Source organism: Pagrus major, chromosome 15 (genome assembly GCF_040436345.1).
Source record: "Pagrus major chromosome 15, Pma_NU_1.0".
NCBI classification, from domain to species: domain Eukaryota; kingdom Metazoa; phylum Chordata; class Actinopteri; order Spariformes; family Sparidae; genus Pagrus; species Pagrus major.
In genome coordinates this window covers 7,623,439-7,647,886 of record NC_133229.1, presented here as the reverse complement: position 1 = coordinate 7,647,886, position 24,448 = coordinate 7,623,439, and the positions used below count along the sequence as shown (strand labels likewise).

Below are 24,448 nucleotides of genomic sequence, written 5' to 3'. Positions count from 1 at the left end.
CAAATACTGTGGGCACATTCGTTTCCACGAGCTCCTGGCTTTGCTCTCTGCTGTTGCTGCAGCAGAGTGTACTTCTCTTTCACAGGAGTACAGCCCTCATAAACACACTGTTTTGGGGGATTATGTTATTTAAGAAGGTTTCATTACTATGAAGTGATACCTTGTAAAATATCTGTTTGAAAGCACACCAACAATCAGTCACTGTGCAGCCTCAGCTCTGCTTCTTTTAATGTCGAAGTGAACCATTTTACAGGTTTCTTTCAGCAGGTTTTTCCTCACACTGATTGGTTTATCTGGACACTTCCCTTTCCTTTGCATGTTCACATGTCCATGCAGATTTTCATTGGATGCACAGCAGGTCACGCACACATTTGTTTACAGAGTGTGACAGGGCGTTGAGTTAACGTTTAACCAGTGTTATTGAGGGAAGTGGCAGAGTTCAGAGGAGTAGGGAGCAGCAGCAGCAGCAGCAGCAGCAGCCATTTTAGCTGCACAGGACACCTCTCTCTGCCTCCACCTCGACAATGGAGTGGTCGATTTGACTATCAACTTACATTTCTACCAAACTGGTTGTGAGTCATACTGTTCATATTACTCTAACTCATGTTCCTCTTGTTGTTTTAGTGTGTAGAAACTATTTCAAAAGACAGTCTTTGTTGACATTTGGTGGTGAATTACATAGGACTTTAAGCTCTGTAAGTACTCTCAAGTTGTCATGAAGAGAGTTTATTTTTTACTGTAGAGAGAAGCAGCAGTAGCTATTGGTATTTCTGTCATAGATTATTAGTGTGAGGCTCAGTAATGTGCGTGTTTCAGGTGGAAGAACAGGTACCATGGTGATTATGAATCACTTGAGTGTCGAGGACCCAGACGATGGCTCTCCACTGCTGCCCGAGGCTGCGGAGGCTGCAACACCAACGCCTGTCTTTCACAGACAGCGAACAGTCACAAAGACTGACTCCAGGGAGTTTTTCCTCAGCAGGTACAGCTCTGTGGAGGCTTCATTTATTTAGTGGAGCTGCTCAATGTGATTTCTTCTTGTTCTTACAGTTGAATGTTGAAGCTTCACTGTGAGGAATGTGTTTGCTCACTGAAAATTCTGATTTTAAGAAGCACGCCTACGAGATTTATGATGATTCATGACAACACAAATAGAAGCCAATCCTGTTCTAATATTCAGCATGCACACATGTGAAGTGTGAACTTGACGCCTCCAGTGCACATAGGAGGATGCATCTTGAGTCCAGCAGTTTCATATTTGCACATTGTCTATTCTGGATTTTTTAATGAGAGAGAAGGAGCAGGAAGATCATTATCTACTAAGCCCCATACCGATAGAAAGTCGGGTAAAGTTTTATCGTCCACGAAACATTTCTGGAGCTTCACAGCAAAACAGCGTTGCAGTATTCTCCTAAACAACTGAAGTAGATGGGGACTTTAAAATGTAAAAAAAAACAAAAACAAACACAAAATGGATCCTTACAGCTTGTCCGGCGTAATCCATGTCTCTGGAAGCCAAGAGAACAAATTGATTCGAGAAGGCGTTATTTACACCCTTCACTGTAGCTGCTAAGCTAAAACATTAGCATGTGCCTCATCAAAAGTGGTTGCATGAATTTGACTGACTGTAAATAATATCTTTTTAGAATCAATTTAAAAAAACTTGGCTTATGCTGCAAAAGCAGTATGGAGCCATTTAGCGTTTGTTTTTTTTTTTCAGTAGTTTTTATGTTTCTCCATCTACTGCAGTTGTTTAGGAGAAAGCTGCAATACTGTTTTGCTGTGAAGCTCCAAAAAATGTTTTCGTGTACTACAAAACTTCACCTGACTTTCCATCAGCAAAGACAGAATTTTCATTTTTGGCTGAACTTCTCCTTTAATGAGCTAACTTTTGTTTTTTTTATATAAAGCAAGCTCTGTTGTGTTTTGTCCTTACAGAAGTGCAAACCTCATCTTCAGTCTGGTGCTGCTGGTCGGATGCTACTCGGCTATCCTGATTCCTGCTTACCTCCCCTTGCATAGGGAGGCATCTCTCGGCGATGACTACCAACAACCCAAAGATCTGGTAAGGATACACATCTTAGCAATCATTTTTGATCATTCCTTCTCTTTTACCAAGCTTCTCTCCATTCTCTTCAGCTCTTGTTAAACCGGTCAGCCTCCCTGCTGACAGACCCCTGTCAGCCTCGCTGGTGTCTGAAGCATCTAAAGACCCTGGCCTGTTCTGCAGGCCTCCTCGACATCCCTGTGTTTGTGCAGCAGGACAGATCTGTGCCCTGGGATCTGTCTCCTCCTCTGGGGCTCCAGGGTAGTGAAGAGCATCTGGCCCTGGCTCTTGCCTCCCTGCCTCAGCCTGGCTTGCCTCCATCACTGAGGGGTGAAGGAACCTGCAGACGGTGTATGGTGGTGGGCAACGGAGGAATTCTTCATGGGAGCCATCTTGGACCCCATATAGACCAGTATGACATCATTATCAGGTATGTGTCAGGCACAGAAGAAAAGACACTGTGTCAACAAAATATGGTCGATTTCATGTATGCGTATTCGTCTCTGTTACCAGGCTGAATAACGCTCCAGTGCCTGGCTTTGAGAGGGATGCTGGTTCCCGCACCACCATCCGCCTGATGTACCCAGAGGGAGCTCCTCACTCTGCAAACGAGTACAAAAAGACTGCCATGGTTGCTCTGGTGGTCTTTAAGAGCCTGGACCTGGACTGGCTGACTTCTGTCATCACCAAACAGCCTCTGGTGAGCTGACATCACAGGAACCATTGCACACAGAGATGCTGTGTTACATAAGCCACGAGTGTCACAGCAACCCATGCAGCAACATCATCACACTCACTGCCTCACATGCTTTACACCCCCTGTGTTTTTAATAGAGTTTCTGGTCCAAACTGTGGTTCTGGAGAGAGGTGGTGGAAGATATTCCTCTGAGACCAGAGAACTTCAGGATCCTCCACCCGGAGATTATTCACAAGACAGGACAAGTCCTGCAGAAATATACTCTGAAACAGGGAAACGTGAGTTCTAACATAACACGCTTTTCTATATTTAATTCCCTTTGGACAAGTTGTGATATGCCCTCACACTGTGCTCACGCTTTCTTTGTTGTATGTTTAAATACAAGGCTGCATGTAAACATAGAAAAAAGGAATCCTAGAACAATGGCACGTCTGGCTGGCCTAACCTGTCTTGAATAATACATGGTAATGCCTCGCTAAGGCGTGTATTGACATTGCTATAAGACCTGGAATTAGAGGGATGAAGGATGAGCAAACACAACCTCAGTTCAAGAGGCTGCTCATTTCAATAACCACTGCACTTTAAAGGGACTTTTGCTATTATGTTAGATATTTCTTTAAATTAGTATTCAGAAATAGAAATGGATTAAAGAGCATTGTCTCTCTTCAAAAGATGGTGCCGACACTAGGCGCCAGTGCCGTGGTGATGGCTCTGCAGCTGTGTGACCAGGTCAGCCTGGCAGGGTTTGGGTACGATATGCAGCATCCAGAGGCCAGGCTTCACTACTACGAGACCATACGCATGGGCGCGATGAAGGCACAAGTAAGTTTAGATTAAACAGAGGAAGAAATTCTTTAAGGCACATAAGCCTAATGCAGTGATATATTTATGGCTCGTTTTATGATCATCCAGGTGGTGCATGACGTCAGCGCTGAGAAGCTCTTCTTGAGGGACCTGGTGGCAGCAGGAGCCGTGACTGACCTCACAGGGGCTCTGTGAGTCAGCATGGCAGAGACTGATAATTCACTGAACTCCACATACACTCCTCTATCACTCACTGTGAGCCTGCATGGAGTCCTCCATACTGTGCTCCGCTGGAAGAATCCAACACAGTGTGGACTGACCTTTAAAATGCTCACAGTCTCCAGGGTTGACTGATGAGTGAACAAATTAAACTGTGAAGGTTAGACAAGCTCATGATTGCAGAAGCTAACAGCCGCATCTCATTTAAACTTATAACATCACCAGGTGTAACCAGTAATCGTCATATGGAAGAATTATTGTGCCGTCACAAAGGAACTTGCTCAGTGATTAGCTGGGTTTTGTAAAATAAATGCAGTGGCTCATAGTTCAAAAGTGCTATTTAAATTATGTTTACAATGACTGAATAAACAAGCAAATGTCTGTCTACTGATATTTATTTTCTTTTTTTTAAAAGTCTTTTCCTGCACTGGTACATTTTAGATTGTGGGCTATTTTGCTTCCATAACCTGTTCTTATTCCTGGAAATATATGTAAAATTATCCTAAAACGCCATTCCCAGTCCAGCCCCAAGTAAATTCAAATCTGTATTTTGAAAGGTTAGCTGATTCCCCTTTCAAGTACTTTCCAAGTTCATGTCTTGTCTCAAAACTGTAATAAACGATATTTTGCCGGATTTGAAATCTCATTGGCTACATGATGCATCAGTCACCCTGAGGCTGGCATGTGAGTGGCTCAGGAGAGAGGAGAAAGAACAGAGAGTGGGTCTACATGATCACTCATTGGCTGTTTTAGGCTCTCAGGCGGGCTTAGAAGCTCCTATCCGCTCAAATGCTTGGTGAGGTGGCAAAACTTTGTACATGCTAGTTTGTTAGCTTGTTTGTTTGTTTGTTTGTTTATTGCACCTTGCTAATGTGGTTTTAATTAGGAATGGTTTGCATGAATAGAATCATGAGAATCTACGCTTTCTAACGATGTATGGTGTGACCATACACACTTAAGACACTTAAGAGAGACATACTGTAATTACTGTTGAATCATTTATTTATACAACACTAGTCATACTAAAGACAGAAATGGACTTCAATTCATTTCATTTATAAAAATACTTCAGCTGCAAATTTTTAAAAGTGAAAAAAACAACAACAGTATTACTAATAAATAGCAAACAGGTCATAACTGAGTATTCAAAAATATTTTACAATCCACAAAAAATTAAGCTGTGATATTATCAATATCAATATAAGACACAAAACAGTGCACAAGTGCACAATGGTGTTGGAGTGTGCTGATCATGAACGTAAGTGCGTCTAATAAATAATTTAGGTCAAAATATGACAGGATACATAATGTTTTTCACACTGACAGTGATGGATCATGAAAGGCACATGACAAGAATATATCTGCAGAGTGTTTTTCAGTTCTTGGCAACACAACACCTGCGAACGTCAGCTGCTGTGACTCAGTTCAAGCGCGTGGGTGCGTCTACAGCAGCGGATTGCGCGAAGGCTCCCACAGTTTGCTTGCCAGCTGTCTGCAGTGCTGGAGGATGATCTCTGTGGGGATGACCCCCAGGTGAACCGTCAGCAGCTCGTAGCACTTCACCACCTCCCCCTGGTGATTCTTGCTGTAGTAGCGCAGCAGCTTCCTGCTGGACAAGTCACTGTCTATAGTCAGCAGCACCCTTTTTTCAATTAATCACATCTTATTTTTGTCATGCACAGTCGTTTACCTGTAGTAGTCCCAGGCGAGCATCCCAATGGGGGCGGAATCATCAGGTAGGACGGGGATGTCCCCGGCCTCTAACTTGAAGCCCTGATTGGTCAGATATGCTCATTATAGGATGCCGTATTTGAATTTCAGCAGTTTACTAACATTAAACTGATTTCTTTTCATTACTGTAGACGCTAAACACACCAAACTTACCGTTTCATTTTCAAACCAGAGGAAGTAGCAGAAGAAGAAATCTCCATCGCGCAGTGTGACAGTGGAGTAACCCTTCTGGAGATAGTGCCGGGTTGTGCTCACCAGGTTCCACACCTTCAGTATGGATTAGTAAGGAGACGTTCATTTAGACAAAGACAAACAAAGCTACTGATGAAGAGAGCATTTTAAAGGAATAGTACAACATTTTGGGAAATATGCTGACGAAGTTGAAGCTAAAGACTGTCGACAAAGACTGGAAAAGCAGCGGTCAAAACAAAATCTACCTACTAGCACCTATAATGCTCCATATTTCACATGTTGTGTGTTATTTGATTCATTTGCACAAAACCAGAAGTACAAGAACAACAATTTGCTGTTTTTCAGTGGATATGATCAAGACTTTTTCTTCTTGCTAAGCTAAGCTAACCAGCTTGTGGCTCCTGCTACGTATCGGAGTGGCATCGATCTTCTCATTTTACTCTCGGCTAGAAAATGAATAAGGATGTTTCTCAAAATGTCAAACAATTTCTTAAAGCATTAATAAAGTATTTTAACTGAAAATTTAGTCTTTTATGTGGTCATATTTGATAACTTTCCTGCAATATATTGAAATCTTATTACAAAAGTAGCAATAATATATATATATATCCCCACCACTTACTGTTTGTATGAGGGCATACAAAAAAAAGTCTCTAATATGTGTATAGTATATATAAAAAGTATAATTACCACATTAAAATCCTTAAAATGGCACCTACTCCTTCACCCTCATCAAAAAAACTACTTTTCATTTCACAAGTTACCTGCTGGACCCAAGATGTCTCCTACTTCACTATTAAGCCCATTCTCACTGTACGCTCAATACTGGACCAGGATTGGCTTCCGAACTATTCTGATCTGCGATGTCACAAATCATGCTCGTAGGCCCGCCTCCCAGAATCAGATTTTCACTGAGCACTGAGAAAATGTACACTGTCAGAAATGAATGTGAAAACAGCCTGTTAGTGTTGTGTCAAACACGTACACTGTTCTACACAGTGAAGCTCAAACATTCAACTGTCGGAACAAGAAGAAAGACTTCTTTTTTTGACTGGAGGGGGACTTTAAATTATTAATATTATTGGTTCTCTGTACTGAAAGAGAATTCAAATGAGGCTCTAATGACTCGATAAGATGAACAGTATCTGATGCGCTCTTGATCTGTTCGTCAGCAGTTTAATGCCACACTCATTAAGTTTTGGAGACATGCGCTTCTTGTATCCTTCACCTTCCTTTTGATGAACTGAGCCACCGGTCCCTTCCCGAGCTCAGACGTGGTACGCTCTGTGATGCTGAGCGACGGTGCAATCATTTGGCCAGTGGATCGGTCCACGCAGATAAAATGGATGAGGCCTGGGAAATCCTCCAGGTAAGTGAGATTAACTGGGTCAAGGTCAGTACACTCAAGATGACAGTGCGTTAAAATGTAGAAAGTTTTCACAGCGTATGCACGTTGTTAAAGACCACGCAAATGTGCATGGACTTGTGGAAACATCCCAACTTTAGATCAGACACAACTCGGAATCACATTTTGCTGTAAGGATATGACACCATGGTGATATTCCTCTTGCTTTTCACCAACAGGAAGTCCTTCCAGTCCATCAGTTTCTCTCTGGCAGAGACAGAGAGGAGACATATAAGGGTAGAACAGAAAGACAGCGATAAAGAATAAGAGGAAGAAGATGTGAAAAATGAATTGGAGACTTTCTTGCAGGGATGTGTGCGCCAAAATGTAATTCAGAAATTGTGATTCAGATCTAAAAATGTGACATTCCCGACAAAAGTAGTGCACAAAGATGTACAGCGGACTGATACTCACTGCACCATGGTCTGGGCTCGTTCCTGCAGACCCGGGGAGAGACGTCGAGGAATGTCGGTCGGTCCAGACTCAATAAGAAAACACTGTCGGTATATTCCACACAGCTGGGTCTTCATATTCTTACACCATGGGATAAGACTGGAACAAAAACATGACAGGAGTCATTCAGAGGATCGTCCAACAGCGTTGCTGTGACGCGTTTTGGCCAACAGAGGGCGGCAGCAGACTTACTCTCTGTTGAAGCCGGGACCTCCTCTGGCGAAGGCTCGGTTCTTGAACTCGGTCCAGACATTTTGTAACTGTGCAGACTGGAGAGACAATGACAGAACAGGATGCAGATTTTATTTGTCCAGGTCCAAAAACTAAAATATTTTCACATGATTAATCATACCTGTGTCTATAAGATAATTACTAAGCATTTCAGCAAAGATAACTATTTCTTTCGGGGAATTTGGGGAACCTGGGTTGTATACAACACGCGTAAAAACCCAGACCTGTATCTCACTGGGCCCCAGGGCTTTAATAAATTTATCCAGCTTGCTGCGGATGTCGAGTATCGTCGGCTGGCCTCTGGTAGCAGCAGAACCTTCCTGGCCTTCACTTAAACGTTTCTCCAGCTTGGCGAAGGCCTCCAAATACTTATACACCGACATGGCCACTGCGCTGGTAGGAACCTAAGAAAGAGACACACATGGATGCTCATGTGGTTCAACGAGGAAGGGAGCAAAAATGTGCTGATACACTGTGACAGGCAGGGCTGCAGCGGTACACTGTGGTATTAAAACTGATGGTTGATAATAACAATGTAGTATCACATACAGTGTTATTTGTATGAGATGTTTATCGTACCATGACAGTCTCATGCTGTTGCAATCCTACTGACAGGGTTCCCACACCTTCTTAAACACCAAATTCAAGGACTTTCCAGATCCATTTTCCTCAAATTCAAGGATCCAACATGGCATAGTTTACCAAGGATTAAATGGTGAGAGTTTTTATAATGAGAACTAGCATGCTTTATAGAAGCTTACAGGCTATTAAAAGGAGGGAGAGGAAAGACAGAAAACTACAGGAGACACATGCAGACAGTGAATGTAGCCTATCTGCGAATTTTAGGTAAAAAAAAATAAATATCAAAAGAACCTCAATTTCTGTTCTTGTACAGGGACTTTTAATGACTAATATCTCTTTTCAAAACTTTCAAGGCCTCTGTTTTACTCTTAAATTCACAAACTTTTAAGGATTTCAAGGATCTATGGTAACCCTCTTGTAAACACTTCATAAAACGGTATTAAGTTGATAAGTCCGGATCAATGTGTCACACCTGTGCCCCATGCTCTCCACAAAACCAAACGACTACACGCTGTACATGGTCGTGTGTTGGTATCCACAAACCTTAGTCAGCAGCACCAGTGTGATGCCAGGCCACAGAGGCAGACAGTACATGGAGTGAGGCATCATGGGATATAGCCCCTCTTTGAGCGAGACCTCCAAGAAGACTCTGTGAGGGGTTGAAGGGTCGGGTGGAGGAACCTCCAGAGTCTGCAGGCTGTCCTCCGCCATCTGAAGACATCATTATTGGATACAGTTATCAGGTCTCACCCAAAACTTAACAATTACTAATCCTGCATAGAACGAGACGCTCAGATATCCTCTCACCTGGATGTCTGGGTCCACAAACTCAAACACAGGGGTACTTCCTCTCACCGGCTTGTACTCTGAACCATAAAAATAAAAGACAACATACATCATATGACACTGATCCTCCACCTGGTCGTAGATATACAGGACTTCAAAGTGCAGAGGAGCTCAACTCAAAACCCACCTGAGCTGCTCGAGTCTCTGTCTGTAGGGGAGGGCTCCGGGGTGTAAAAACTTTCAGGACCAGAACCAGATGTGCTCTCAACATCCTTCACAGGCGAACAGACGACATGAAGAAGAAAGAGTTAAGCCAATCAGGAACAACCAACAGTTTAATGGCCGTGTTGTGTGAGTGGCTGTCAGCACTTTGTACCTCAGGCCCGGGGTCGTCCAGGTCTACGTTGCTGGGGTACATATTCTGTGCCATGATGATGAGGGTCAGGAGGTCTGAGGTGGTGAGCGTGCTCGCATTACGGCTAGAGCGAGCAAAAAGGAGCAAAGAGAAAAGCCTCTTCACTGAATTGGAAGTTTTACAAAGGAAACTGTGTGATTTAGGGGGTGAATGTGACGAGCCTCTCAGTACCTGGAGTAGAAGGCGAGCAGTTTGGTGTGAACCAGGATGAAGGCGTGCAGCACCTCCTCTCCTGCTCTCTCCACACTGCTGTTGAGCTGCTGGACTAAACGGCGCTCCAGGAACTCGATGCACTGCTCGCACAGCGTGGGGTGGATGAGCCTTTCCACAGCCTGACAGAGGGAGGACACAACATGAGAGCGTCAGTGTGTGTGTGTGATTCATCAAACAAGGCTAAACATGACTTTGACTGGACATTTTGCAACCAAAGCCTTAGAAGGGAAAAGTAGATTTTTCTTTTACTAAATAATCCAGAAAAACACATCTAAAAAAGGCCCTTATCTACATTTTTATGACAGCCCACATGCCAAGATTGCATCACAGACCTTTAACATACACAGTTATATATGGAGCAGACAGAATAATACAAACAGCCCAAGGAAAAGGAGCTTCTTAGTAGCAGGAAAAAATGTCGACCTTCTGGCTTTTTCTGCCACCTAGTGGCTAAAGTGTTCCTACATCTGATGTAGCAATGCACCAAAGAGCATTAAGACTACTTCACATCAAGTAATGTGACACTTAATACTTTAAATAGGAGTAAAAGTTATTCAGTCACATCCTAACACAACATGTGCTCCATGTACTATATCACCTTTCAATATCATTTGCTATTTTTAATCATTATCAGGTAATGGCTGGACAATATATGGATATTATATTGTTGTTGTGATATGAGGCTGTATGTTGTCTTAGATTTTGGATATTGTTATTTAATGGTATAGTTTTAAAGGCTGCATTAAACATGGTGTGAGTGTATGAAGCAGCAAAGCACTGCACCTCCACTAAGAAGCTCTGGTCGTTCTCCCGCAGGTGGCTGTAGGTCTCCAGCAGGCTCTGGAGATGCTTCCACAGCCTCCCTCTCTGGTCTGTGTCCTGAGGACGCAGCCTGGTGACAAACAGCACAGTTCATGTGTCAACTGGACGCTGCCTTAAAAACTGTCCACCATCAAGAAGGAAACGCTAAATGTCTCACTCTTTTCTGAGGAGGTAACTGCTGAGGGTGACCATGCCAAACAGGACCTCAATCATCTTCTTCATCACATAGGTCTTCCTCCTCAGGTCGTCCTCCCCCTCCTCACCATCTCCATTCACAGCGATGTAGAGGCACTCGTCAAACTAAGGACACAAAATGACCCAATTAGCTCTTATTGCCTCAAGCTTGTGAATCAACTGGAAAATAAGGTGGAGATGGTTCTATTAAACTGTTCTCTGGGGAATAAATATTTAAACGGGGAAGATCTAAGAGACATGAAACAAGTGTTTGGACTCGATAATTGTATCATGTGCTGCAGCAGGACAAAGAATGGTTTGATCCCTTAACAAGACTCACATGACAAACATGACGCTTCGCTGTAAGAGGGGCCTACATTTAGGTCACAGTGATATTACCGCTGGCAAGGCTGAGTTCAAGAACGCAGGAAACATGAAAGAATCCCAACGCCAGATCAAAAGAGGTTTAGGAAGAGACTCGCATCCTTTTTATCTTCTGCGTTATTAAATCATGAAGAGATCTGATCTGGGGATCTGTGAAGAAAGCTTTTATTTTGGAAGGGCTGGCCTGTACCTGGTGTAGGACGTAGATATGGTTGTTCTCCGTGGTGAAGGACGTGTAGCTGTCACCCAGCCGGTCCACCATGGTGCTGCAGGAGATGATGATGGGCGCAAACAGGGTGCTGATGCTGTCCTCGAAGGCTGGAAGCTTCGAAGGGCAGAGGGAAAGTCAGAGATGAAGACTTATTCTAACAGCTACAGGAAGTCAGTTAAAAAGCAGGAGCACAGTTAGCCTCCTCCTGCTCCTCCTTACCCCCTGGCCCTCCTCTTGAGACGCCCCATACTGCTCCTGGATATGCTGCTGATACTCGGGGTCAGTCCAGTGGAAGAGGACCTCTGCGCTCTCGCTGGCTATCAGCAAGCACTTCATCTGGACCACAGACGCACTCCTGCTCTGCTTCACTGTGGTGTCCTGTTTACGCCAACGTCTCCACACTCATTATGCTGGAAGGAAAAAGACAAAGAACAGACAACTAATTACACAGACGTTTGAGTCTAACCTCAGATGAGTCAACTGGTCTGAAAGAAAGAAAACACTCAGATCTATAATCTGGAATTGTCAGAAAAGACGATTTTATATTTTCTTGTAAGAGGGTGGCTGATAGCTGTCAGAAACAGTCCCCTTTGCATCTCTATACCATCATCAGTTGAATGGAAACACTGGTTTCAGCCATGAGTTTATTCTCTTTAAATCAGCCTTCAAACAGGCCTGAATATAAACACATGGAGAAACTGAGAGCAAGGGGGACTTTTTTCCCACACTCCACTGCCTTTTGACCCAACACAAACAGGCTCCAAGAGCTGATATTTTATCAGTGACAACCTCTGGTCAGAGCACAGATAAACATGAAAGTGAGGGATTTAAAGCAGATACAAGGGTCGACGGTGCTCGCATTTGCAGAAGATGGTTTGAAATTGCACCTCAGGAGATGTATTCTTGCTGTTTTCAGGAGAAGACTTTTCAAAAAAGGAGGAGAGAGAGCATCAAGTACTGGTCGTCGTTGGAAATATGGCCCTCAGAAAAGAACGCTCAATCACAGTGTATCTACAATCCTTTAACAACTCTTTGTCAGCATCAGACATTAGAATGTGAGTATTTGTGGTCTGCTTTCACCATCACAGACAGCCAGAAAAAAAATAGGATTGTTTCACTTCCCCAAACGCCATTAAAGCTGAGCACAGAGCCTGCTCAGCCTCTACAGGGCTTTCCAACCCGTTAGAAGGCTTAGGAGCAGCACGCAGGCCGTCTGGGGCACACTTAAGCCGACTGAACGTAAAATCCCCAGTAGACTTCTTCCAAGTTTTATCTTTAAGCTTTTTAGATGTTGTTTAATTATCTTACTCACACATAAGCAACACAAGCACATACATACTGCGATTATTTTGGCAGATATTGCGACATGTTTCACAGTTCGTGGAAATGATAACTTCTGCATCACAAAACATGAGCTTCTTGAAATTTGCTGATTTCACTTAGCATTATTAAAGGTTCAAGGTTAATTTAATTGTAATTCTTCAACACATGCATGTACAACTAAATGCAAGCTGTAGTTGACTAAACCAGACAGGGAAAAAACTATTTTTTATGGCTGAGTTGTGAGGATGAGTTCAGGAGGCTCACAGCCTGAGAAAACAAGCTGCTCTGCAGTCCGGTGGGACGGCAGCGGATACTTCTGTATCTTTCACCAGATGGCAACGGGGTGGACAGACTGTGGCTGGGTTGGGTGCTGTCTTCTGGTGTCCTTTGGGCTCTGTGCAGACCATCTCACTGTCCTTGGCCGTGCATGAACCACGCCAGCTTTGGATGTTTCTAGTCAGGATGCTTTCTATGGTTCCTGTGTGAAAGTTGACGAGAACTTGGCACTGGGATCTCACTGTCTTAGGTTTCCATTAGAAGCAGAGCCTTATCTGTGCCTTTTTAACCAGGGTGGTGATGTGTGTAAACCATTAACTGTTCACCAGTGAATGGGTTATACTTTTTTTTTTTAACGATTTATTGTGCAGCCCTTATAGACATGGTAATGCTTGATTGCATGTTGCATATCAATGAAAAATGTAACACTTTCTTGGGGAGGACTGACAAACCTGCCAGTAAACATATGCACCTTTGCCAGACTGAGGGAAAACACTGCACTAGGAATGCATTTGATCATGTTTACTGGCAATCAGTCAGCATGAAGTGAGATTCTAAGCAGTGCTGCTTCCTGTATCTGTAGACTACAGCCTGTATGTGCCACAGCTCAACAAATAAACAGTATATTTATCTCACTTGAATCTGCTCCGATCCGTGAACTACACCCCGTGTTTTACCCAAACCCTGAGCTCTCTCACCAAACTTTTAAACTTCCCTAAAGCCAACGAGTGTCCGTGAACACAACACGCACCTCCAGCTCGCGTCACAACTCACTGTGTGTATTCTGCTGATGATCCCAGCATCTCATCTCTGTCTGCAGCTGTCTTCAGTGCCTCTCGCAGCTTGTCGTGGAGCTCTTCTTCATCGACAGCTGCTGTCTGTCTGTCCTCCTGCTTCCTCCCTCCCTCCTTCCTTCCGCCACACCAGCCCAGAGTCATGTGACATCAGCGGGGCTTTACGAGCAGGAAGTGAGCGCTGCTGATCTGAAGACAGATCAGAGCCGTCAAGCTACAGAGGAGCCTTCTGTGTGAGACTGCTCCCGGGTAAGTGTTGGTGGTGAAGGGGGCTGTTCTGGTCTGCAGGAGCTCCGTGATCAGCGAGGCAGGGACAAGTCATGTGCTCGTGGCTGAAGTGGGGCGCGTGACCGAGAGACTGCTGTGGACAATAGTTTGGTATTTGTGGAATGCAGCTTAGATTGCCAACTAGTGCAGATCAGCAAGAAAATAGGCCTGTTAGAGTAATATAAGTCTAAGTCTATAGAGACTGAGGCCTGAGGGTTGGAGGTTTTAATTTTTTAGGACATAAACTGTGCAAAAGCTTGTTTTTTTGTTTTTTTTAAATTTCTCATCACACTTGTAAAATAATAATAAAGTAACAGACTCACCACAAAGACACAAAGACACAATCTCCCTGAAAAGTCACATTTTAATGAGATATCAGGGATTGTTTGTAGACATCACATTTTATTTCAAGCAATCTTACAAGCAGATTTTCTCTTTTTCAATTTTTATTTTTTACAAGCAAAAGATACATTTTATTAACTCTTTTCCTCTATTTTATTTTATTTTTCTTTTTTATACAAAGCAGAACATTCCTTAACATAGGACCGCCCACCTAAAAAAATGTATAAGATAAAATTAAATTATATTAAAGTAATAGAATTTTTTTTAAAGTTAAAAAAAATGTGTGAGCTTCTATTTTGATAAAATATCAAATGTAATTCTGCTCAATAAGCAGAAGTTATGTTTATGTTATTGTGTTTTCCTACAACATACATGGACCTGAATACTTATTAAAGGAAAAGTTCACCCAAAAATGAAAATTCAGTCATTATCTTCATGCTGATTGAAAGTTGTTGGAAGTTTTGTAGTCCACAAAACATTTCTGGAGCTTCACAGCAAAACAGTGTTGCAGCATTCTCCTGAACAACTGAAGCAGATGGGGACTTGTTTTGAAATATAAAAAGAGAACTGCAAAAAAAACATAAAATTGCTCCATACATCTCATCCAGTGTACTCCAAGTCTCCAGAATCCCTAAGATCACAAAATGATTTAAAAAACTATTGTTTACATCCTATTTTAAGATGAAATCTTCACTGTAGCTGCTAAGCTAATAGCATTAGCGAGCACCCCGTCTGAAGTAGATGCACAAGCTTGTCCGCATGTTGAGGGCATAAATAACCTTTGTTCAGATCAATTTTGTTCAGATCAATTTGGGATCTCTGGGCTTCCAGAGACTTGGATTACACTGGATGAACTGTATGGAGCCATTTTATGTTTGTTTTTTGTTTTTCCTGTTTACTTCAGAATGTTGTAATGCTGTTTTGCTGTGAAGCTCCTTTGTGGACTACGAAACATCCCATGACTTTCCATCGGCATGGGGGTGAGCAGATAATGACTGAATTTCCACTTTTTTGGTGTATTTATTCTTTAATATCTAGTGTTGTCAATGTAAGCCACTAATAAACATTTATTAAGTAAGACAGCAAAACAAAAAATTACAGAAATATTTGTAAAAAAAACAACCAAAAACACTATATTTTTTTAAAAGAGATATAAGAAATTTATAATAGGTAACGTAGGTATTTAATATTGAGTAGCCTCTCATATTTGCTCCTATATAAATATAACAGATTTGTTGTGGGACACATATATAACATATATGCTGCAAATACACAAATACACTCACTAAACAGAGAATGTTTTGATGGTTACAACAAATCTGTGTTGTATCATAATATTCAGCTCAGACTGGATGCTTGGCTTCTGAGCCGAGCAAAGAACCTCATAGTAACATAAATATTTATGTTTTATTAACCTTGCTTGGGTCAAAATGGTCCAAAATGCCAAGAGTTCTACGTTGTGGGCCAAAGTCTAATCTAGTCCATCAGTTTTCTGGGGATCCGACATTCATGGAAGTCTTATTTAAGCTGACTCCTGTATATACAGAGTAAACATCATGAAATCCTCAGTGTATGCTAACAGGGCAGAAGGGGGCCTTGCATGTCTCAAAATGGATCACTGAGTATAAACAGTGTAAGGCAGGCCTGGGTAACAGTTACCTCCGCTAAGGAGGCACTGTCACGCAGAAGTGGCCAGACACGGCGCAGTCCTCCTAAATCACAACACCATTAGATTTTGTCGGAGGAAGTGACGCTCAGCGGTTGTTATCACAACGTACAGGTTTATATGAAGCAAACAAAAGTGTTTCCAAGGATTGGCTCGATAAGATCCTGGTCTGAATGTCAGGAAGTTCTCTCAGGCCTTGTTGCTCTATATTGCTTTAATTCATCACTTACAGGTCAGAGTTGCTTACTCAACAAACAGACTTTTGATTAATAAGTTACAGTTTGATTATGTTGTGCCCTGGTGTCATACATACTCTACAGCTGATCTGAGAACATTTTAAACTAACACAGACAGCCGATTTTCAGCAATTCTCTCGAGAAAGTTGCTGATCCTAGGTTTGCTTTAAAAATAAAGCACGTCTGCATATTCATCCAAATGTGCATATATGTGAGGCCTTCACAGTGTGATGAATAATATTCCTCTGCTCACAGTGGTCCAGGTGTTAACAAGTCTGGTTTGATTCTTACATGTCAACAATGTTGGCCTGTTTGAAACGGACCACATGTGAAATGAGACTGTGTCTGAAGCTCATTTCTGAGACCAAACATTTCTGCAACTTAGATTAAAGCAAAAGCCAATTTCCCATGAATGGAACTGAAAACAAAAACATAATTAAAGGTACATGCTTTGGATCATGGCTCATGAAGGGCCGCCGGCGTTGATGACTCAGGGTCATGAAACTTCAGTGCAACTTCAAGAATATCCTTTTATTCGTGTGCCGTTCTTTTTTGGGGGAATCCGAATGAAGAGCATTTTATTTAAAGGGTACACAATATCTAACCCTTCATCTCCGTTCTATATGATCCTTCCAGGCAGATCCCAGTTGTCTATGCATCAGCAGACACTGAGCAACGTCTGGGGCCAAAGCTTTAAGTCCGTCTGGGCCAAAGCTTCAGCCCATCCTGGCTTCATGTTTCCCATCAGCAGCTGTCCCATCAGTGACAAGACAGCACTCTTCCCACTACAAAGACTCACTCCAGCTGCTTCCACATCTGGGGCCACAAAGTGTAACAGTATTTATGCGTAAGAGTGAGTGAGTGAGTGAATGCACCAACAAAGTCAACTTTAATACTCTGGTCTGCGTCCTTGGTTTAACGATGCAGTTATAATTTGGCATTGTTTATTGCTAGGTTCTGTCTGTACCAGGGTATCTCTGCTCATCTTTGTGATGCTGTGCAGGTATAAATCATATCTTCTCATCTCTTTGTCTCAGTTTCTTCTCCTTGCAACCATGTGCTTCAGCAGATCCCGGTTATGTCCTGCTGTGGAGTCTGGATGCAATACCCAATATTAATTCACATGATGGAACTGTTTAGACAGTTTATTTCCAAATCCTTTCTTGTTAGTGCGTTTACAAGCAGCAAGATTAATGTAGACTGACTCGATGATCTTGACTGTGGCATGGGTGATTTGTCATTTTTACTGACGAATATACTGAACAAAAACAACTTCTTATTTGTAGGTGTTTATTATCAATGTAAACTTTTCTTAACAAAAAATAATATATAGGCACACTTTACATATCAAAATAGTGCTCTCAAAAAGAAATATGAACATCTCTACATGAACTATAAACAAATATTCTTTATATTTAATATGTTCAGGAACTGAATCTGCTCATGCTGATCTTCCACCATGTTAAGAGTTTAGAGATGGCCAAAACACTTTTCCTTGCTCTGTGGTTTTAGTCTAGAGAATAGCAAGCCCATCTTTAAATAGGATGGTTAAGATATTATGGAATAAAACTAAAATAATTGCAGATGTGAATCATCCGTTATGAATCATATACCATCTTTAGGCAATTCCTTTCCTTGTAAAAAAAAAAAAATATTGTCTGCCCTTCATTTGCATCTGCGTCATTCAGTTGCCCCGTTATTCAATGAATGCATTCTTAAAAGTATTTTGACTTTTCTTAAGAGTTGGAACATCAGTACCAGTAACATAAGAGTCTTTTATAATAGAAATGTAAAAAAACAAAGTATTAAATCATATAAATTAGGTTTATACTTTATGTAAGTAAACATATCAAGCTTAAATCACTTATTCTCGTCACTCTTTTTATGTACAATACATTATCTAATAATATATGACAGTAAATCTGTACAAAGTTATGTCAAATATATAATGTGTATTTAGTAGAAAAAACCCTAGCAGCATAAGAGGATTATAAAATGTAAGATCACACTGAAGATAGTGAGATAGCTTCAAATACACCTGAAAAACTGGTATTTTAGAGTTATTTTTCAGATTTTTTGTGGATGCAGGCTATGTGAGGACAAATGTTTGGGATAGGTTCACATTGTTCTTGAGCTATGCATTGCTGCAAACAGCACCCGCAATATACCCTGGCTGTCGTACTCTGCAGTTAAACTGATTAAAAGTTGCGTCAGACAACTGTTTTAAAGAAACAGATTTTTCCCTTTAAGCCACTTGATATGGCAAGACAAGAAACTTTCGGAGGCACGTCAATAAGACTGGACAGACACATCAGTAGCTTTATCAATGATACACACACACGCACACACACATGCACACACACACACACACACACACACACAACACACAACACTCATTTAGTCCAGGCATGACCTTGCACACACCACAGCATTTTCTCTTTGTGGAAAGGATCAAGTCAAACTGAGGTTGACTTGTGTATGCTTAAGAAACGGTGCCTGTTCAGTTTTCTCTCATACTTTTTTGTCTGTCGGTCAGTGAAAGCTTAGAAAGAAGAAAAAAAACAGAACTCTCTCTGCAGACACAGAGATAACAAACCCTTGGTCTGACAATCCAAGAGAAGAAAATATAGCTTAATCAAGTCAAATAATGTGGACTTTTTTTTTTTTGACATTTTGGTGATTTTGTGATTTGAAAAGTGTTCAGTGCAGCCCTTTTTATATGTCTTGGGCAAGTCTTTGTAATTTGGTGGAGTGGTTTGAATGTTACCATTAAACTCAAATAATGGTTGAAGAGGCTGCTGTTAAACCAGAAGATTGTAAGGCATTCAAGCCAAGTGTCCACTCCACTGAAGTGACAAAAACCCTAATCAAGTGGTGTTCTGATCTCCCTGCTTTCCCCATGAGGAGCCACGCAGTTTTTGGTTGGTAGACTTCTAATCATCTCTCCTATATCTCAGGGATGAAGGGTCAGTGTTATCTTCGGCAGGCGTATGCATTAATGTTTTTGATGACATAAAAGCCTATGGTCATGGGAGGCATGGCTATTGTCCGTCCAGCCCTCAGTGTCTTAGGCTTCAGCTCCGGGAATGTCTCATTATCCAACATGAGCAGCTTCTCCCCGTTCAGCTGGACGTGTCTACAAAAACAAGAAGGCAAGAAATGCAGACTGCAACATGAAACTGGCAGTTGTTGAAAATCCGCAGAGTAAATATGTGGCAGTTATTGAGGTTTTTCACCTCATCGACAAAAGACAGAAAATCTGGATCAATTTATGCATCTTCAGTTTTTAAGGGTTATGATTCTTGTACACTTGGGGGTGCTGTTGTTACAAAATTGCAGTTTCACACTCTGTTGTTTCACAACAGCAGCACAAAATGAAATCAAACTCATTTATATGAACAGTTTGCAGTACTGAAATGGTACATTTTAAAGACTTAAGAAAATATTCTACTTCAGCAACAATCACTATGATGACTGTTTGCAGTATAAATTAAAGAGCTTTGACAATGGTCAAAACCAATAATATTTAATATAAGGCCTTCAAAGACATATTGTTTAAAATATCAATTTAAGGTGATTTAATTGTTCCTTAAAATTGCTTTGCCTGAGACACAGGTTGATATATTACTGCATTTTCAACATTTACATTTCACTGTGTAAAAGTAAAATAAGTTGGGTTATGAAAACAACTTAAACTGCTTTCTTTTCCTTTTAATCTGGGGAGGGAGGATTAATTGCAAACGGTGTGAATGAGAAATGCTGCTAACCTAAATATGTTGCGAAATTGCTCGCGTGCAGCCTTTCCCTGTTAGAAAAAATTCAAAACGTTTCATCCCTCTTTACGGTTGTCGAACAGATGACAAATGGAGTTGCCTCATATCTGTTTTTATATGTCTGTTTTTAGGTTCAATAGTTTCACCATAATAAAATGTGAAATGTATAAAATATAATTAAAGAGAAACTTTAACACTTCATAGTTATATGTTAAGGTGCACACTTGAATTATGGGCTTAATGTAAGGTTAATTCCAACAAAAAAGATAAAATGTTAACTGATGATCAGGAATAAACCATTAAAACGTTTGACATGACAGTCAGCTTATTGAATTTCTTATAAATGCATCATTTCTCTTTTGTCATACAATATATTTTCTTTAATAAACTCTTGATTGTAAAATAATAAATCATGCTCTAAAGAGACACTTTTCTTCTTTAAAGTACTGCTGTTATTAGTAAATATTTTTACTGTCACACTGTAAAGTTCACAACAATACAGAGATTAAAGTCAGCGGTCTGGATATTTTTACGTGAACCTCAAATTCAATAAAATATCTAATTAAATTATGCTCAATAGTTAGATGATATGACTAACACAGAACTGCCCAAAGCTTTCTTTCAACATGCAAGGACTTCAATACTTGGCCAGCGTTAAAAAGTTGCACTACTCAGCAAAGTTTATAGACATCTGGTGTTGCTAAATTCTTCATAAAAGTCTCTCTGCGCTGCCGGTGGTTAAAGAAAGCACTTAAGGTCTGAAAAAGGCCCGTCGTTAGCTCGCTCTCCTATTAATTGCCTTGCAATCCTGTTCTAACACCTAAAACATCCTCTGTCATTATGCTGTTATTGAAGGATCATGCCTGAGCCTCAATTAAGGCCGTATGTAGGTATCGTATAACACAAAGACACACACACAAACACACACAGTCTGGGTCATTAGGCTGTTATTCCAGGATTTGAGGCTTTAGTCTAAGTCAGAATAACAGGCCAGGGGCTTAAAGGAGAGAGGAAGAGACTGAGAGCATAAATCTTTAATTTTAAGGGACGTTTTAAGGCAACATGAATTATATTACCTCGTTAGGTAACATGTAATATATTATAGTTAGTAAAACCGAATTTAGGGGTGAAATGGCATGAATATAAAAGGATGTAAAAGCAATTGATAAAACATCAATTGCAGGCTGTAAAAACAGATTCAAACAAAAAGGAGTAGAATGGGCTGAGTTAATGTTTCCGTTTAAAACTAAGTTTCAGTTTAAATAAGGCCATGCAATATATTATGACAGTCTGATTTAATACTTTACCTCAATGTTTCTTCATAGACAAAAGATAAGGGTTCATTCTTTATTAGCTTTTATTGATTGTAATATTCTTTAAGAGTTTTGTTGATGTTTTAAGCTGCTACAATCTACTCTAGATAAAGACACAAGGAAGTTATTGCATGTAAGCGGATATTTTGCACACTTTGTGTGTATTCACACATCATACCGACTCAGCTGAAAACTGAATTACGCAGCACCCATTGTTGTCTTTTAAAGGGCCAGTATTTAACACCCTATTACGGTTGGAAAAAAATCAAATAATTAAAGACCCATAAACTTGCTCATGAAAATCTCATTATACTTAGGCATCACCTCAACGCCATTTAGACCTTTGCAAAAGTAATTACGTTTTGAATACTGCCTCAACGGAGATTTTTATTAATATAGAAAAAAGGTTAAGTGTTATTAATCTTTTTTTTTTATCAAGCAATGACGTGACTACAAGATTTGTATGGCTGTTTTGCTAACCTGGGTCTCTCCCCAGTACATTTGTCTTGTTTGATCAGCGTGACTGATTGGAACATGATACTCTATAAGAGGAATTGTTTGGATAGAAAATAATTATTCAATACTGCTCTGTGTGTGTATGTGCATGTGTATGAGTCAGAGCGAGTGATACTAACTTGGCTCTGAGTCCGTCAGTGCCGTAGGGTTGCAGCAGGTACTGATGGACGGTATTGTTCCGTAACGTCCCCGCCAACTTGATTTTCTTCCGTGACCGATGCAGGTTGATGATGTAGATTGTTATGGACCCCCTCACATAGTTATGACTAGTAGCAGAAAGAAAATGATGAATATGACATTAATTTTCCAAAGATAAGGAAAAAAGGGCTCCTCTCCACATCTGTTAATAGAGTTTTTTATATATTACCTTGCCATACTGAATAAAATTCTCTATAATTAAGGATGACTACAAAGAGAAGAAAGTCTTTGATTCTTTTATCACTTGTAGCAATAGGATGAAACCACAACTCCTTGATCTGATCTAGATCAAAAGGCTTTCAGAAAAATAATAAAGTGAGATGAAGCCTGCTCAAGAATGGAATTCCTTTACACAGCAAGTTGTCCTTTATCATGGCCTCCGACCTATCATCTATATTTAGGATGAACCATAACAAGCCATATTTTATTTCTGAAGACTTTATCATCCCATAAGCCTATAAAGGCTATCCGATCCAAAAATCTGTTTCTCTTGTACAGTATCCAATAATCCAATATTAAAATCGGTCGCTGTATAGTCCAGGCTCTGAAAAAGGGTGTGAACGCAGCAGGCAACGCTTCTTAAGTTACACAGACAACAGTGTTTGAGTCCCTCTCCAGAGAGCAAGGCACTGGGGACACAACTTGATAGGGATACCGGCCAGAGGTAAATAACTAAGCAAGACAGATAAGACAAACATGATAAAATCTAATAAGGGCCCAGATATTAGGACAAAGACAACACAGCTGTAGTGAATACCACATGTCAGCCTTGGCGTTCAGGGTCAGGACTGTGCTAAATGGTCTGGTAGACAACTCTCCCAGTTACCACCTCCAAAATCTCACGTCTTTAAAGCAATTTTGGTTTTAGGCTTGATGTTTATCTTTGTTCTCTTGGACACATTTAATATATTTACTGAGAGAAATAACGTTTAAAGCACCGTTAATGGGAACGCTGTGTGTCTGGCTCTGTGATAAACTTGCGGAGGCTTGTTTCTGAGAAACATGGACCATGGCTGCAAGTGATAGATCAGATGGTTAGATGGAAGGAGAGATAATGACCTCTCAGGCCTTTTTCAAATGATGAGGTTCTCAGAGATTCAAACCAGGAACATAAACATGTGTCGATGCTGTTTGATGTTGGAACATCGCCGGGAAGTGAAAAAAATGCCATGCAAACCACTAAAGGGGTAAAAGGGCAGTGAAAGTCAAAAATCTAATCTGCAAAGACTTTTCAAACCACTGACTGCCTGAGCACATTTCCAAGTCTTCGCAGCCTTACACAGCACAGTCAAACCACTAAGACTACAATGGTTCATCCACTTAAGGGCTTAAGTGGCAGACAATGGCAAGATGGGTTGGGTTCAAGAGGGTCTGCTCTAGTGCTTCACTGTCTGAACCAAGGGTAAACCCACTATGACGTCACCCATTGGTTTGTGGTCTACCGTTATGAAACCTTGAGTTTGGCATTACAACTCTAGCCATCTTGTTTTTCTGGAACCAGAAGTGATCATATTTAAACAAGAGGGTGGCACTAGGGTGGGTACGCATTCCTACGCCTCTATCCTGATTAGATCTGATTGACAACCCGAGGGCATGCCGTGGTAGCAACTTGTCAATCATAAGATAATGCTCTAAAGGATACCCTGCTTTATTGTCTATTTTACTCTAAATGGGACCATCATTTACAAAATGAACATCTTGCTGTATTGAACACGACTTATAGCAATAAAGCCCATAAAGTCATTAGGAAACTTTTGCTGAGGAAAAAAAAAAAATCAAGTGAGAAGTAGGGTCATTTTCTCATAAACTTACATACTATCTGACTTATTTTTTAATCTAGTGGAGTCGCCCCCTGCTGGCTATTAGAAAGAATGCAGGTTTGAGACACTGGCTTTGCTTTTCAGACCAGGAAGCTCCTTCCATATTTTATACATTCAATGGTTTGAACATATGAATCCAGGGCTGATTTGTATGCTGACTGGAGCTGAGTGGCATTTCCCGAATTCGCCATACATACCAGGTGTATGTATGTCCACCTGCCGAAAACTACTCCAAATATTTGCGTGCATGTCATCAGGACGTTATGCAACTCATTGACTGTCTATCTGTGCAGCTCTCCACTATTTTTCTAAGACATGCTCCACCTGTAAACGAGCCCTGTCTAGAGTAAGGCCGTAAGTCTAGCCTAGTGCTGACAGCCACTGGCCTGGGTTAAATGATAACCTTGAACAGGCCATCGTGGCACTCTTTATCTCCTCCCGGCACAGACCGCCTTATTGTCCCTCCCCCTCCCCCTTGAATACCCCCCTCCAGCCAATCCCAGATGGGATAAAGGCCTCGCACACCTTTCAGCGGCTCTTTGACGACAGGGAGACAGA

At 41.2% G+C, this 24,448-nt stretch overlaps 3 protein-coding genes across 4 annotated transcripts in view; 1 reads left to right on the top strand and 2 right to left on the bottom strand.

The window, feature by feature from the left end:
* The first annotated feature begins 466 nt into the window (after window positions 1–466).
* st3gal7 (ST3 beta-galactoside alpha-2,3-sialyltransferase 7) lies at window positions 467–4,158 on the top strand. The gene is made up of 8 exons (XM_073482292.1): window positions 467–572; window positions 817–982; window positions 1,939–2,065; window positions 2,140–2,477; window positions 2,561–2,747; window positions 2,882–3,022; window positions 3,417–3,566; window positions 3,657–4,158. The coding sequence occupies exons 2-8, from the start codon at window positions 834–836 to the stop codon at window positions 3,741–3,743; spliced, it is 1,179 nt and encodes a 392-aa protein (XP_073338393.1). The 5' UTR covers window positions 467–572; window positions 817–833; the 3' UTR covers window positions 3,744–4,158.
* Window positions 4,159–4,751: 593 nt separating this feature from the next.
* On the bottom strand, window positions 4,752–13,870 carry hps1 (HPS1 biogenesis of lysosomal organelles complex 3 subunit 1). 2 transcript variants are annotated; one of them, XM_073482462.1, is made up of 18 exons: window positions 13,740–13,870; window positions 11,586–11,776; window positions 11,346–11,480; window positions 10,755–10,897; window positions 10,559–10,667; window positions 9,734–9,894; window positions 9,524–9,626; window positions 9,335–9,419; window positions 9,169–9,227; window positions 8,905–9,072; window positions 8,004–8,183; window positions 7,741–7,817; window positions 7,510–7,647; window positions 7,237–7,302; window positions 6,919–7,063; window positions 5,652–5,765; window positions 5,458–5,540; window positions 4,752–5,373 (listed from the first exon to the last, which is right to left on the bottom strand). In XM_073482462.1, exons 2-18 carry the CDS (start codon window positions 11,700–11,702, stop codon window positions 5,211–5,213), a joined length of 2,046 nt encoding a protein of 681 aa, XP_073338563.1. In that variant the 5' UTR covers window positions 11,703–11,776; window positions 13,740–13,870; the 3' UTR covers window positions 4,752–5,210. The 2 variants fall into 2 exon arrangements, with proteins under 2 accessions (XP_073338563.1, XP_073338562.1); XM_073482461.1 differs by having other exon boundaries at window positions 5,111–5,376; window positions 6,919–7,064; window positions 7,238–7,302; window positions 13,740–13,828.
* Window positions 13,871–19,243: 5,373 nt separating this feature from the next.
* hpse2 (heparanase 2) overlaps window positions 19,244–24,448 on the bottom strand; it is a 60,995-nt gene continuing 55,790 nt past the window's right edge. Inside the window, exons 11-12 of the mRNA XM_073482468.1 lie at window positions 21,992–22,138; window positions 19,244–19,406 (exon numbers count right to left, since the gene is read on the bottom strand). Coding sequence (XP_073338569.1) covers window positions 19,244–19,406; window positions 21,992–22,138 — 310 coding nt within the window. The remainder of the gene's footprint in view (window positions 19,407–21,991; window positions 22,139–24,448) is intronic.